The 16,431-nt window shown below is 33.4% G+C and overlaps 1 protein-coding gene across 2 annotated transcripts; it reads left to right on the top strand.

Annotated features, from left to right (window-relative positions):
* The first annotated feature begins 886 nt into the window (after nucleotides 1–886).
* lap3 (leucine aminopeptidase 3) lies at nucleotides 887–14,481 on the top strand. Of its 2 annotated transcripts, NM_001114847.2 has the most exon segments (14): nucleotides 887–1,099; nucleotides 1,192–1,307; nucleotides 1,403–1,457; nucleotides 3,292–3,397; nucleotides 6,149–6,308; nucleotides 6,394–6,558; nucleotides 7,571–7,729; nucleotides 7,811–7,935; nucleotides 8,026–8,114; nucleotides 9,848–9,950; nucleotides 10,025–10,104; nucleotides 10,230–10,342; nucleotides 13,880–14,065; nucleotides 14,068–14,481. In NM_001114847.2, coding segments are annotated over 13 exon segments (1,553 nt in total). In that variant the 5' UTR covers nucleotides 887–1,003; the 3' UTR covers nucleotides 14,068–14,481.
* The last annotated feature ends 1,950 nt before the right edge of the window (nucleotides 14,482–16,431 follow it).

Raw genomic sequence — 16,431 nt, 5'->3', positions numbered from 1 at the left:
TTTATTATTTAAAGTTGTCTAAAAATGCTTTCAATAATCCTTTCGGATGACCATGTTATATTTGTGTGTTTACATGGTAAATGTCAAAACCTTTGCAGAAGAAAGAAAAAAAGGAATTAATTTCTTTAAATAAATTAAAACTAAAAGAGACCAGTAGACAGCTTCCTCTATGTTCTACATTAAGAAAACAGGCAAACCATTAAGCTAAGAAAATATTTCAGAAATATGGCATTTTATGAACGTGATTATTTATAAACTATTTTCGTTATTTCATTTAAATGTACAATCCGACCATATAAAGGTCACTAATAAAATTATGATTGCGATCTCTATCTCAGATGACAGTGATTCATGAAATAACTCTTATGAATCTGAAATATTTGTAAATATGTAGTCCCTGTAACTTGCTTTGCTTGGTAGATGCAAGCTTGGAAGATGCGGTTGTGTGGTGAAGCCAAAGATAAATTTCCACTTGGGGACAATACAGAAAGTACAGTAGGATTTGCTATTTAACAGCGTTATTACGGCTGTTAAGAGACTATTCTAAACTAAAATGAGAAGAAGTTTGAAAATTGAAAGAAGATTCAGTCTAACACAACTTAAGCGAATAAGAAACAATTCACACATTTTCTCGATAAATAGATTTTTCTTTTAGGAAAATTATGAGGCAAATAAAAAAGACCAGATTTTCAAATACAACCCCGTTTTCTCAAGGTTTTTTTCTGAAACTTTTTTTTCATGGTTTGTTATTACATTTGGTTTGCGTTTGTCGTCTTTTTACAGCTTTTTGATTTTTAGAGAATCGCAATTACAGCAGCAATAAAAATAATAATCCTTTATTGCCAATGAGACTTTTATTTTGGAAAAAAATGTCGCTTTTTGTTGACGTCAGTATCTGCGACAATTATTTGCGGTGGTTCGCAACTCTCCAATGTCACGTGTAAAAAGCTTTTTAAGAATTATCTATTGAATCACGGTTGAGTTGAGTTGTATATTATAGACGATGCTGATACCGTTCAGAAGGGCGTTGCTTACAGCAATCCGAAAACACAACTGTAGGCTGTTTTCTGATTCCACTGTCACTTCCAGTACACGAAAAGTAAGATTAACTTTCATCATTTGTCTTATTAAGTAAAATCTCTGTACTGGTTATTGACACTGTTTCTTGTTGTTGTGTGAACGGATATTCAGGGCTTAGTTTTAGGTGTGTATGAGCAACAGTCGGACAGTGATGGGGTGTCTCTCACGGAGGCTGCTGCGGCGTTTGACAGGTCGCTCTCCGGGAGACTGTCAGAAATGCTCTCGCTGTAAGTCAGTGTTTTGACTTTTGCAAACTCATTGGAACGTCAATTTGTTTTGTTTTTACCGTACAATGACGATTTTCTTCCTCTCTGTTTTGTAGATCTGGACCTCCCCTGAAGAAAGGCAAGAGCAGGATCTTCTATGGTTTACATCAGGTGCCAAGTCAATTCTGCCCTTTAGATGCTTGATTACGTAATAATAATAATAAATCCAGAGTTGTGGGTACATTTCAATCATTTTCTATTCATTTTTCATTAACTTGAATGATATACAGTACACAAAAATATTTACAGTAAACTGAATCGGATAATAATGTAAAATGATGCTTAAATGTGATAACGAGGGAACATTTGATTCTGTTAGTAATGTACTTCTTGTTAAACTTTTTATAGCACTAACAGAGTAGACAATAACAGAGTTGACATTTTCCACCATTTTGTGCTTTAGCTCAAGATGCTAACCTCAAACCAGATCACATTAAATGTGTAAAATGGAATTTTATGTATTTTAATCATGTTATTGTTTTTAAAAAGTGAATGAGAAATTCACTGAAATGTCACAATAGAGTTGGCAAATAATTAATTAACCTATTAATCACATTATTGGTCAAATTATTTAGACCAACAATGACATGCCTCAAGAATTTCCATAATCTCCTGCAAGAGGAAGTGACATCACTTAGAGCAAGTCAAATGCTCTTTCTGTCAGAGCGTCAAAGATTGTCTTGGCTTTTTATAACCAGTATAATAGAATCTACCAGAATGTAGGGAGACAGACACAAACATATTTTGTTTATTATTTTAATTACAAGTAATGCAGATATGAGATGTTTTAATCCAATTGTTTAACTAAGCGAACAGACACACACAAAAAAGATTTGACTCAACTATTTAATGCTAAAAGTTTGCATGTTCTCCCCGTGTTGGCAAGGGTTTTTTATCCAGGCACTCCCGTTTCCCCCACATTCCAATGCGGTATAGGTGAATTGAATAAGCTAATTTGGCTGTAGTGTATAAGTGTGATTGTAAGAGTGTATGGGTGTTTCCCAGTGTTGGGTTGCAGGTGAAAGGGCATCAGCTGTGTAAAACATATGCTGGATAAGTTGGCGGTTCATTCCGCTGTGGTGGCCCCTAATGAATAAAGGGACTAAGCTGGAAAAAAACGAGTGAATGAATTTAATGATAATTGAAGCTGGACGTATGATTCTGGCGTCAGAGACTTTCTTTAAATTAATATTTTTTTGTTAAAATGTCCCCAAATACACATACAAATGTTAAAAAGCCCCTTTGATGAAAATAATCTTTTGGAAGCTGTTTGGACAGAGCTGTGCATAGGTATAGTGTATCTGCAGTCATTGGGTGATATATGGGTGATTTTACCGTCTATATTTTATTACCACAGCCGCATGTCAGTACAATTATAAAAGAAAATGCTTCAATCTCACTTTGTGGATGTCAAATCAGGTTTATTTTGTACATTAACATAATGGATATCCATACAGCAGTGAATATTAACATGTATCCGGTTATATTTGCATGCAAATGCAGTGCAAAGTTAAATGCGCACTATGTGTGTGTGTCTGTGTCTGCGTGAACTTTGTAGCGACATTGTGTGTGACTCATCATCACAGAAAGGCTTGAATTAACTCCATAACAAATACAACAAATAATCATTGGGAAAGTTCTTACTGTAGTATTTCTCACAAACATTACGTGAGATCTGTTTCATGTCATTGTGCTGTTTATATGACGGAGATGAACACACTGACAGAAACGTGGTAACGGTGGGTGGGGAGAACTAGCATGAAAAAGGGGTAAATACGTGCTCTTTAAATTTACAGATAATTTGACATAATTTGTGTTATTACTCAAAACCAATTTTTTTTAATAATGTAGTAATTTATCTAGGAAATGTAAAATGTACTCACAGTTTTAGAATCTACATGTATAAAATACATAATCAGTGCTAAAAAGTGATTTTCTTTTAAAGGACTTCCCTAGTGTAGTTGTGGTTGGCCTTGGCAAAAATGACCCAGGTGTGTGTGGGAAGGAGAACTGGGACAACTGTAAAGAAAACATTCGTGCAGCTGTGTCGGGTATGTATGAATGAAACTTATAAACCTAATATCTCACCACAAAAAAATGAAAAGAAAAATAAATAGGTTTTGCTTACAGAAAATAAAGAATGCATGAGTTCTGAGGACACTTGTTTGTATGCAACTTTTTGTACATTGCATGTATTTAAAGATGTAAATGGAACCCATTACATTAAATCATAAAGTTAATAAATAATTGTAAAGTTTTTTTATAATTAAGTTTTGAAGTTTGGAATATTAATAACCCAAATTGTGTCGTTTAGTCTCAAATAATTTTTGAGACAATTAAAGTAGACTATTTACTTTTACTTATGCTTTATAAATCCAAATTAAATTATGATTTTAAATCCATCCATCTATTTTCTTTTCGGCTTAGTCCAGTGGTTCTCAAACTGTGGTACATGTACCACTAGTGGTACGCGGGCTTCCTTCTAGTGGTACGCGGAGGAATGAAATATGTCATGTACATGCTACATATATTTCAAAATTTATTAAAAATTATGTATATAATATGCCATACATGACATTTAGCCTATATTTCTGAGTTTATCTGCCATGTTTTTTAACTGTGCAGAGTTGTAGCTGCTTTACTGGGCCTACTAAGCTACTGTATTTCAATACCGCTCATTTTGGTGGTACTTGGAGAGACAATTTTTTTTCTGAGGTGGTACTTGATAAAAAAAGTTTGAGAACCACTGGCTTAGTCCCTTTATTAATGTGGGGTCGCCACAGCGGAATGAACCACCAACTTAACTAGCAAATGTTTTACGCAGCGGATGCCCTTCCAGCTGCAACCCATCTCTGGGAAACATCCACACACTCATTTACACACACACTCATACACTATGGTCAATTTTTAGCATATCCAATTCACCTGTACCGCATGTCTTTGGACTTGTGGGGGAAACCGGAGCACCCGGAGGAAACCTACGCGAACATGGGAAGAACATGCAAACTTCACACAGAAATGCCAACTTCCCCAGCCGAGGCTCAAACCAGCGACCTTCTAGTTGTGAGGCAAATATTCTAACCACTGCGCCACCGCGTTGCTGCTTATTTTAAATATATATATATGTATATATTTTTTTATTTAGTTAGATTTTTGTGAATTTAATTGGTCTTGTTTTGATGATGATGTGTGTGTGTGTTTTGTGTATGTATGTGTGTATGATTTGTGTGTGTATGTTTTGTATTTATGTGTATGGTTCAAAGACTAAAAGGGGGTTTTCAAACATTAAAAGTGTATTAGAGTTTAGTTGTTATTTTCTGTGTTTTAGAATTTGCCCTTTTTTAAATTTCATATTATTATTACTATCAGGGATGAGCAAAAATACATTGAAATGTATTTTAAAATAAAATACCAAGTACCTCACTTTTATGTGTATCAAAATAAACTACAAAATACAGCAGCCACAAAATGTAACAAAACAAAATACCGTATTTTGTATTTTGAAAATGCTACAAAATACTTTTACAAAAGATTTTTCGCAATCCTTCTATCGACAGGCCTATTGAATCAATCTCTTGACCATTAAATTGATTTAGTGAAGTAAACAATGATTGATAGCAACAGCCTTTCTCTGAGCAAGTTTAAGTCAGCTTCTCTGCCACCTCATCACCTCTACTGTTAGAATAAAAAGTATTATTCTTAAAACTTGTTTTTCTCTTTGATTTGTGTATAGATTTTGTTCAAATTCCATACAGAAAGTCCTGTCTTGAAGATGATCTTCATGATCTCTAATCACTGTAATAACCATTTAATACAGGTAATGAGTTGGAATATAGTACTGTATCTCTTTGATTGTGAAAATTGCCACCATCTCTTAAAAGTCTTATTTTTCAATACTATTTTGTATTTAAAATACGTATTTGAGGCGACGCAGTGGCGCAGTAAGTAGTGCTGTCGCCTCACATCAAGAAGGTCGCTGGTTCGAGCCTCAGCTGGGTCAGTTGGGGTTTCTGGGTGGAGTTTGCATGTTCTCCCTGCATTCGCGTAGGAGTCCCCCACTGTCCAAAGACATGTGGTAAAGGTGAATTGAGTTAGCTAAATTGTCCGTAGTGAATGCGTGTGTATGGATGTTTCCCAGAGATGGGTTGGGCTGGAAGGGCATCCACTGCGTAAAATGTGCTGGATAAGTTGGCGGTTCATTCTGCTGTGGCGACACCGGATTAATAAAGAGGCTAAGTCGAAAAGAAAATGAATGAATGAATACGTATTTGAAATAAATCTATCATGAATACCGCCCATCCGTGATTACTATTAATTTATGTCTAAAAAATAAGTTTTACCTTGATTTACTAAAGACTAAAATAGCATATATGTAACAGTAGTTTAGAATACTGTAAATATTGTCAGGCAAAATTTGGACAAGTGTCATTTGATGACGTATTAAAAGACTCTTAAATATTATGGTCTGTATATGTCTGTGATAAATTTATAAAAACATGTTTTTGGAAGTTTCAGTGCTCAATAAGCCTTAAACTATGTGATCAAAACTACATTAAAAACATTAATGTTTATAATATATAAATACACGTTTACAATTTTTCAAAGTATTGGTTTCTATTTTATTTATTTTTTTTAATGTAATTTATATTTATGTTGATAACAGAATTGTCAACATTGTTATTACAGTCTTACATTTTTCTCAAATAGGTTTGTGTTCAGGTCTTGAGAGTAGATGTGCTAGTAAATTGAGAGCGGTTTTAAATTTTAAATCCACACATCTTTTTTTGTCCGTATTTGTCCAGCGGGCTGCAGACAGCTTCAGGATTTGGAGGTTGCTCACGTGGAAGTGGATCCTTGTGGAGATGATCAGTCAGCAGCAGAGGGCGCTGTGCTTGGCCTTTTTGAGTATGATGAGCTCAAGACCAAAAAGAAGGTCCGTGTCAAGACCCGACCACATGGGAGGTACAGTTACACACAAATCTCCCATAACACACCATAAAAATGTGTCTCTCTCTTTGTAAGATAATTCTGTCTTGATTATTTACAGTGTTGATGCAGCAGCATGGCAGAAAGGTGTTCTGTATGGGGATGGGCAGAACCTGGCCAGACAACTGATGGAGGCTCCTGCCAATCACGTCACTCCCACTGTGTTCGCAAATACTATCGAGCAGAAACTCTCACTTTTTGCTGATAGAGTGATTGTCCACAAGAGGTAGATGCTAAAGATCATTTACTCTATTTATTAAGGATTACCCTACAAATCACATTGTTGGATTGATCTAAATTAAGTGAATGAATTTAAAGATTGTGGCTAAATTCCAATTTATTAAAACACAGGAACAAAATTTTAATTTGTGGTAAAAACTTCTTAATTCAGGGTCACTACATATATACAGTTGTAGTCAAAATGATTAGCCCTCCAGTGATTTTTTTTTTTCCTTTTTCAAATATTCCCTAAATGATATTTAACAGAGCAAGGAATTTTTCACAGTATTTCCTGTAATTTTTTTCCTCTGGAGAAAGTCTTATTTGTTTTATTTTGGCTTGAGTAAATGCAGTTTTACTTTCTGTTAAACAGAAATTAGCAAAATAGGGAAATAAATATACAGGGAGTTAATACTTCAGGAACTATATATATATATATATATATATATATATATATATATATATATATATATATATATAGTTCCTGAAGTATTAACTCCCTGTATATTTATTTCCCTATTTTGCTAATATATATATATATATATATATATATATATATATATATATATATATATATATATATATATATATATATATATATATGTATATGTATATATATATATATATATGTGTGTGTGTGTGTGTGTGTGTGTGTGTGTGTGTGTGTATATGTGTATAATATATATAAATATATATATATATATATATATATATATATATATATATATATATATATATATATATATATAAATATTTGATATGTCATGATTTGTTGAGAAACTGAAGTATGAAGTGATGTGAAAAAATTGTGAATGCGACGGACAAGCTTTGCATGTTTGTATCAGTTTTATGTCTTCTAAATGCAACTTTTGTCACTGTTTTGGTGCGCACTAGCTTATAGATATCTTAAAAACAAATAATACCGATACCAACATCTAAAAACATTATTTTAGTTTCATGGGACCCTTAATTGTGAATTGATCTCTCTCTCTCTCTTTGTTTCACTCTCATTCTGTAAGGCCTCAGTCTTGGATTGAAGGTGAGCAAATGGGGGCTTTTCTCAGCGTGTCTAAAGGCTCTGAAGAGCCCCCTGTCTTTCTGGAGCTGCATTACAAAGGCAGTTCAGACTCTGCACAGCCTCCTCTTGTGCTGGTGGGCAAAGGAATCACCTTTGACAGGTAACTATACCTGAGCAGAATTTAAACACATCTGTAGTTGTTAAATACTGTCTGATAACCCGTTTGTCTTTCTCATTCCAGTGGTGGTATATCACTTAAACCATCTTCAGGCATGGATGCCATGAGAGCGGATATGGGTGGAGCAGCCACTGTGTGTTCTGCTATCGTGACAGCAGCTGCTCTGAAAATCCCCATTAATATAATCGGTCTGTCCACTGTGTTAAATACTGGAGCTTTTGAATTTGTTATAATAATAACTATTTATACAGAAATTAAACCTAGATTCCCTGTTTCAGGTTTGGCACCACTCTGTGAAAATATGCCAAGTGGAAAAGCAAACAAGCCGGGTGATGTCGTTCGTGCCAAAAATGGCAAAACCATTCAGGTATTTAGTAACACTACACTTGAAGAGGTTTATAAGACTGTCATGACATCTTTCTAATCATGACATGACACATGTCAGAAATATGAAGGAGATTTTTGCATGCTTATGACACCTGTCATTTGCTCAGTTATGTCATTTTAAATGGTGTGGTCAGGTGACATTGTTTGAGATGTCTATGATGTGACAACTTTACATAAATACATCACAACCTGTCTTTACCTTTGTCAAGACAACTTGGCATTACCAAGACAACTTGTCATAGAGCTTTCATAAACTTGATTGTCATGAAGACACAAAAAAATGCATCATAAATGTTTACATTTAACTATTTCAGTTGTTTTCAAAAAGTCTTCTTAAAACTAAAAGCATCAAAATATAAGTCTTTATGGCAGCATTTACACTGCAGATCTTGATAGTCAATTCCGGTATTGTGTGACTGTATTCAGTGTTTTTGCTGACCTGCTTACATCATCTTTTAAAATTGACTCGTATTATTGTCATATTCGACTTATTGTCTGTATTTACACAGCAAAGACCAGGAAAATAATGGCCTGATAATAAAAGAGTGCTCTTTTCTCCTTTCCTGTTTTTAATGTGTTCACAGGCTTTCATTTTTAAAAAAATTGTTTTACTTTAGTTTATGACAGGAAAGTTCTCATTTTGCCATCTTCTTTAAATCTAGGCTTTTTAAAACCAGTGGGCATCTTAATGTAATGTCCATGGCGTGATTTATGCACATGATGTATGCCACAGTTTTACAATAGTTTATATTGGTTATGTAGTGGATATTGTGCTCTCTTTCTCTCTTTAATTTGCGTAAATACTTGTACTATATGACAATATAAAAGCTTTTTTAGTCCTTGTGTATGAGATTTATGAGGTTTTGGACTCTGCTGAAGTCTGTTCTGAAATGAAAGCGTCAGAGTTTACATAATTCGCTATGGTTTTTAATGATGTGCGACTCACATTGACAGGTGAAAATCCGATCTACCTGCTTACAATGCAAACACAAGGGCACAGATCCGATTCATATTGGATACATTTTCACATTTGAACAAGGCTTGAATCTGATTTGAGTAAATCGGAATCCATGTGATTTTTTTTCCTGCTTACACATACATGGACTATATCCGATCTGTGCCGCCTGGGTGAATAAAATCTGAAGAGTCGCTTGAACCATACAGTGTAAATGCAGCCTATGAGACGTTTATAAACTTATAAAATCACTTTATAACAGTGTCATTAATACCTTAACATTTAAATGACAAATTCAATTTGTACCACTGTAGCTGAGGTCAAGAAAAATATTCAAGATGCTGTTTTACAATTCATGACACAATTAAAATGGCCTTATGACGATCATGTTTATGACGGATTTATTACAAGTGATGTTGCTTTGGTAATTTAAAGTTATTATGACAGACAAAGACCCTTAAGGTGTATTTGTTAAGGTCAAGTTGTCATAATAAAGAGATGTCTTTGAAAATTAAAATGACATAACTGAGCGAATGACACTTCATCACGTTTGTTATACGCATGCATAAAATCTTATTCTTATTCACAAATGATTGGTAATTTCGTTTTGCATTTATGAACTAAAATATTATGTCATCAAAAATGTCAGCAAAAGACAAATTGCCGAAATGAACTTTCCTGCAGTAGATGGTATTTCTAATATGATGTCCAGGGTATTTCCATTTAAAAAAGAAGAAACATTATTTTTTCTTCGGTAGATTGACAACACTGATGCGGAGGGCAGACTGATTTTGGCTGATGCTCTCTGTTATGCTCATAGTTTCAAGCCCAGAGCAATAATTAATGCTGCTACGCTTACAGGTACTACATTGATATAGCACACACATTTGTGCACAAACTACATACTCGTAGTAATGGTTTCTCTCTGTGTGCAGGTGCCATGGATGTGGCTTTAGGTTCTGCTGCCACTGGAGTGTTCACTAATTCTGATTGGCTGTGGGAGCGGCTGCATAAGGTAATAATACGTGATGTGACTGTCATGTGATTGTCAGAATGACGATTGTCCTCATTCACATCATTCTTGTAAATTGTTAGTCTTTGGTTGAGCTGATGTGATTAGTGCACTGTATTTCTTTCCAGGCCAGCGTTGTTACTGGTGACAGGGTGTGGAGGATGCCACTGTTTCAGCACTACACCAAACAAGTAACTGACAGCGCTCTGGCAGACCTGAACAACGTTGGAAAATACAGCCGGTACATTTTTTATACGTCCCATCCCTCTAATTTAATTGGCCAATGAGCAATAGTAGATCATGGTTTTGCTGAGGTATTCTGTAAACCAGGGGTGGCCAAACTTTTTTTTACAAAGGGCCCAAAACCAAACTTGATTGAGGCTTGTGGGCCGAAAGTAAATATAGTTGCCCTGGATGATTTCCATAATTTATTTAATAATATTTTAAAAATACTAGAAAACATTTTTGTATATTACCTAATACAGTATATATATATATATATATATATATATATATATATATATATATATATATATATATATATATATATATATATATATATTACAATTTAAAATCATTTTATTACAGTAAAAACAAAAACAATCTAATTTTTAATAGTTACGCTAGTTTTTGCCTTGATTGCCGATGTCTTCTGCATAGTTCTCTCTCCATCAAGTGACATTTTTACAAATAAGATTCATGTACAATATTTAATTGAAACATTTAATTTCAGTTTGCTTTTTTGTAGCACAGCAATAAAACAAACAAACAAAAAAAGGTTACGTCAAATTAGAAATGACGAGCTTTGTGTTAAAGGCATTTGCCCCCATCATTCTCACTCTCTTCTCAGATGGGATGGTGGGCCAAATCAAAGGTTACAATCGGCCAATTTTGGCCCGCCGGCCCTACTTTGGGCATGTCTGCTGTAAACTGTTCATTCCACTAAAAGTGCATATTATATTCATCGCTGCACATACTTTATAGCCCATCCATTAAAAAATTTTTTTTATTTATTTATATACACACAGTTGAAATTCAAAGTCAAAGTTATTAGCCCTCTTTTATTTTTTTTCATTTTTCAGATATTTCCAAAATGATGTTTAACAGAGCAAGAATTAGTTCATAATTTTTCCTATAAAAATATTCTGTCTTTTTTGTTTTATTTAGACTAGAATAGTTAAAAAAAAAAAAAAACATTTTAATGTCAATATTATTAGCCCCCTTAAGCAATATGTATATATATTAACCTAGTTAAAGGCGTGGTCCACAGTGTATTTTTTAGGCTTGGCTGTGTTTATAAGATCCAAAGCAACGCGTGCTCATGCTTCATTTGTAGAAAATCAGGTTATTTTTTCATATATCTTACTTTGATCAAATACTGCTACTCCGCTAACATGAAATCGACTGTCATATATCCTAGTTCCTCCAAAAGGCCCGCCCTCAAGAGATTCTGATTGGTCAGCTAACATAATGTTCTGTAATTTGCGAATGGGTTCCACGTCACTATATCACGCCCCTTCAAGCACATGCTTTTGCGCTGTGTAAACAGTCAGTGCAGCTGATAGCAGCGTTAGCTGCCTGAATTAGACAGAAAACATAAAGAGCACACAGCTGAACCTCATGCCTGCTCTCTAAAATAAAATCTGACAAGTGTCTTTCACATATATTCGGGTTATAAGCATGTGTAAGTAATATAAAACATTCTTATATCTTTTGCAAGTTTGTTATTTGAGATGAAGAATGCAGGGAAAGCAGCCGCATAGAGAGACACTGCAGCACTGGTGAAGATTGTGGGTGTTTATAGAGGTTTTACTGATAAATATAAATTTGTAGCTAAATTGTTAACAGTGCCAAACAGCATTTCCTCGCTATTACATATGGTTAAGGCTAGAAACTATGCTTGTAATAGATCAATTTTAACAAATAAAAGTACTTAACAAATAAAAGTAAAGGAGTTTTAACTAATTCCAGCACTAAATTGGGAGAGATTCTGGAAGCTGTCCTTTGACAAATGCTAGCTAAATATATTTAACTCTCTGGAACATAATTCAAATTAAACTGTAAGCACTTCTGTCTTTGTGTCCTGTTCTTTGAAAGCACAAACACAGAAACAGAAGAAGCTCTGTGAAAATAGCAGCATTTGGATACCATTTTAGCTTTCTCTGCTGTAACATTACAGCGCCTCTGGCCACGCCCCTTCGCTGCATGGGATGTATGCGCATGGTGAATGCGTGTGATCTGAACTTGGCTTTGCTAAGTTAAATCTGTAAAAGCTAATGTCTCCCTTTGCATTGAACTTTGAGTAAATTACATTACAGAGATGTTGTTAATGTTCACACAGCTACATTACACATCAACTAAAGTTTAAAATATGATATTGTAGTGGACCACCCCTTTAAGCTACTAAATTATACTTTAAGTTGAATATTAGTATCATGAAAAATATCTAATCAAATATTATTTACTATAAAATAAATCAGTTATTAGAAATTAGTTATTAAAACTATTGTGTTTAGAAATGTGTTAAAAACCTTCTTTTCCTTTAACAGAAAATAAATATTAAACAGGAAGGCTAATTTTTCTGACCTCCACTGTGTAGACATACTCTAACATACTTGGACACACTAAACCTGTTTAATATGTCCTGACCCAGCTTTCTGTTTCACCTGGAAGAAAGTCTTTATACTAAGAAAATCTATTATGAAGAGAGTTATCTTCAACTTCACTGATGATTTTATACTTGTATTCCTTTTACTTTTATGTGTTTTCAGCAAAATGTTTATTTCATGTTTTTTTTTAATAAACTCCTGAAATAGTGACAATTTGCTTCAAATAATATATTCAATGGTTTTTTGGCCTTACATATTGGAAAAGGTTAGTATATGTGAAACATAAGATGGTCACATATACTTATCTTACATGTATTACATACGTTTAATTTTACCAATATGTAAAATCTGAAATGTGGAATTTTCTCTTCACTATTCACAATTTTTTTGTAAAGTAAAAGTAAAAAAAAAAATACAAAAGTGAACATTTTTATTCAGAACTAATAAAGCTACAAAGAAAACAGCAACAAAAAACAAAACAAAAATTTAATAGCAATTAATTAAAATATAATGAAACAGAGTAAAAAGTAAATCCATTCCACACAATCGATTTTAAACATAAAACAATTAAGTGGCCTTAAAAAATCTCAAGAATTGTATTGTTTCTGTTTATTTAATATAAGGAGTTTAAACAAACAGCAAACATAATTTTTTAAGTGTACAAAACAACAATAGCTTGAAGGTTATAAAATGCATAATTAAGTTGCAGACAGAAATAGTAAAAAAATATAAATGCAAAATAAAATTATATTATGTTTTTTTTAACAAAAGTATTAAACTGTGCTAAGCATATAAAACTGCAACTCGAGCACCAAATTAGCCTTTTTAACTACATCTGATACCTAATTGCGGCTAAAAAGTTCAGCTGTGCCATCACAGAAATAAACTATTTAAAATGCATTAATGAAATACAACTGCACAATTTTACTAACATTATTTTATTTATCATTTGATAAAAGTCATTTAACATCATAGGACATTAAAGCGCTTTGAAAAAGTAACTTTTATAGTTACTATATAAAATAAATGTATTATTATTAAAAAAATAATTCTTCTAAAAATATCCTCAACCTTTTGAACAGCACTCTAGTTTGTGATTTACACTGGTTACAGTGCTTGTTTTGTGTTTTGTTTGCCATGACTCTGAAAACCAGTTTGTGACCTCACAGTTCTGGGGGCGCCTGCACCGCTGCTGCCTTCCTCAAAGAGTTTGTGAGCGCCGATCACTGGGCTCATCTGGACATCGCAGGGGTCATGACCAATAAAGACGAGGTTCCGTACCTGAGGAAAGGAATGTCTGGAAGACCCACGCGCACTTTAGTAGAGTTCGCTGCTGGTTTGGCCTCTGACATGTGACTTTGATCTGGCCAAAGTATATCCACGATGATCAGTGTTCAGAATAATAGTCAATGGTTAGAAATACATTTGCTGCCAGATTTAGCAGAGACCTTTCAACAAGTGATCAAGAAACACAGAAGAAACTTTTCATGGCAAGAACAGAAAAACAGTATCTTATGGAAACTGCTGACAAGCGTTACTAGAAACTGCAAGGCTGTTGCTAAATTCTAGTTACACTGTAACTGGTAACAAAACTAGAGAATGAAAGACCGGTTTAGCGGATTGCCTTTTAAAACAGTATTGGGTTAAGAAGTGGCACAAAGTTCAACTTTTTAAAATTCAGCATATTTGTGTAAAAAGGATACATGGTGCCAGTGTTATATCATGAAATACCAAGAAAATAAGGTCAATAAAGTCCTGTGGCACTGAAGAATGTCATTGTGAAAGACTGGTGTTTTGGCATTGAGTCATGATTAGTGTCCAGATTATTTTGTGTTGTAAACATTACAGTCGTTTATCTTAAAGAAGTCTTTTCAATCCAGGGCCACATGGGAGTGCTGAGGCTCCATTGGAGTGAAACATAAATAGTGACTTTTGGTAAAAATAAGTAAACACAAACTGATATAAAACAAACAAACCGATGAATTAGAGTAATATAAGTTATTAAAAATGTGAAGACATTAGACTAATAATTAAATTATGCAAGTATTATAGTACAGAAGATTAATGATCAACTTATTTTTAAAATGAATAAAATCAATTGATCAAAGTGATTTAATTAAATTATATATTTTTTTCACATAGGTTAGGCCTTAATCATATTTTGTAAATAGAAAATTAAAAATGTTATTCATAAAGTAAAATAACAACAAAATTAATAAAACACTGTATTAAGATAAACACAAATATGAGACAAAAATATAAAAAACTATATGTTATTTCAAAATTGTATTAAAAATAGTAAGGAATTCAAATTATATAAAAGCAACTTAAAGGTGCAGTATGTAAAGTTTTAATTTTTTTTATTTCACAAATAATGTTTAACAGAGCAGGACAATGTTCACAGTATGTCTGATAATATTTTTCCTTCTGAAAAAAGTCTTATTTGTTTTATTTCGGCTAGAATAAAAGCAGTTTTGAATTTTTTAAAAACCATTGTGAGGTCAAAATTATTAGCCCCTTTAAGCTAAATTTTTTCAATAGTCTACAGAACAAACCATCATTATACTGTAACTTGCCTAATCACCCTAACCTGCCTAGTTAACCTAATTAACCTAGTTAAGCCTTTAAATGTCACTTTAAGCTGTATAGAGGTTTCTTGAAAAATATTTAGTCAAATATTATTTACTATCATCATGGCAAAGATAAAAGAAATTAGTTATTAGAAATGAGTTATAAAAACTGTTATTTTTTAGAAATGTGTTAAAAAAATCTCTCTGTTAAACAGAAATTGGGGAAAAAATAAACATGGGGCTATTAATTCAGAGCGTTTAATAATTTTAACTTCAACAGTAAGTTTGACACCCAGTGGTTGAACTAGGTATTGAACTCCTGGATCAAAACAAACGCAAGCGCAGGTTTCCAGATTGAGGACAGGAGTGAGCCTGACTATCGAGCCTAAAGGCTGATTTAAATCGTGTTCTAAATAACAGGAACGGCACCTGATAGAAGGAATATTTTCCATATTAAAATGAGTTTTCGTTTTAACCAACACCTGAAATATATATTTTAGAAACACCTTCTATTTCTAACAGATGAACAACAGAAAACCATGACAATAATCACCTCAGGTACACCTCATGTGCTTTATTTAGTGTCGAATGCTAACAATGTGAGATTAATTACCACTTTACATGACATTTATTGCCATACTACTGAAAGCAGCAACAGATGGATCATGAAAATAAAATAAACCGTTTGAAATTGAGCTTAATAGAACTAAACACATATGAGTGATTCAGCATCTACATTTAATAATGTAATAATAATGTTCAAGAAGGTTAATATGTATTACATAGATTATAAAACTTACCATTTCCTAAGTGAGTGCATATTCTGTGCTTCTGAATGGCTGTATTCAAATTTTTGTCATGTTTCCTCTGGTGCAAACAGCCAAATTGCTCATCATTGCGTAACTTGCTCACCTAATGATTACGTTCATAACATTCATTAAATTTGCTAATTAATAACCTCATTTGGAAATCTGCGTCTCATTTCGGCATCTGCTACTGTTTACCGGAGGTTGCGGTCACGAGCGCATGCTTTCGGAGCCTTTCTGACTGACTCAATGAATGAAATACGCTGTTTTCCACCAAGGCAACCCGGTGTGCTGAAATATAATTGGCTAAAGTGGCATTGGGCAGGATAAAATTACCAAAACAAA

Source organism: Danio rerio, chromosome 1 (genome assembly GCF_052040795.2).
Source record: "Danio rerio strain M-AB ecotype USA chromosome 1, GRCz13ab, whole genome shotgun sequence".
Lineage (NCBI taxonomy): Eukaryota > Metazoa > Chordata > Actinopteri > Cypriniformes > Danionidae > Danio > Danio rerio.
The sequence above is the reverse complement of the archived record's forward strand: the minus strand, read 5'-3'. Positions and strand labels throughout refer to the sequence as shown.

Bases quoted from the DNA above. Each gene is read 5' to 3' on its own strand.
- lap3 (XM_087236073.1), top strand. From the start codon at position 1,004: ATGCTGATACCGTTCAGAAGGGCGTTGCTTACAGCAATCCGAAAACAC. The intron at 1,458-3,291 runs GTGCCAAGTCAA...TTTCTTTTAAAG, and splicing joins TCTTCTATGGTTTACATCAG to GACTTCCCTAGTGTAGTTGT. The intron at 7,936-8,025 runs GTCTGTCCACTG...TCCCTGTTTCAG, and splicing joins AATCCCCATTAATATAATCG to GTTTGGCACCACTCTGTGAA.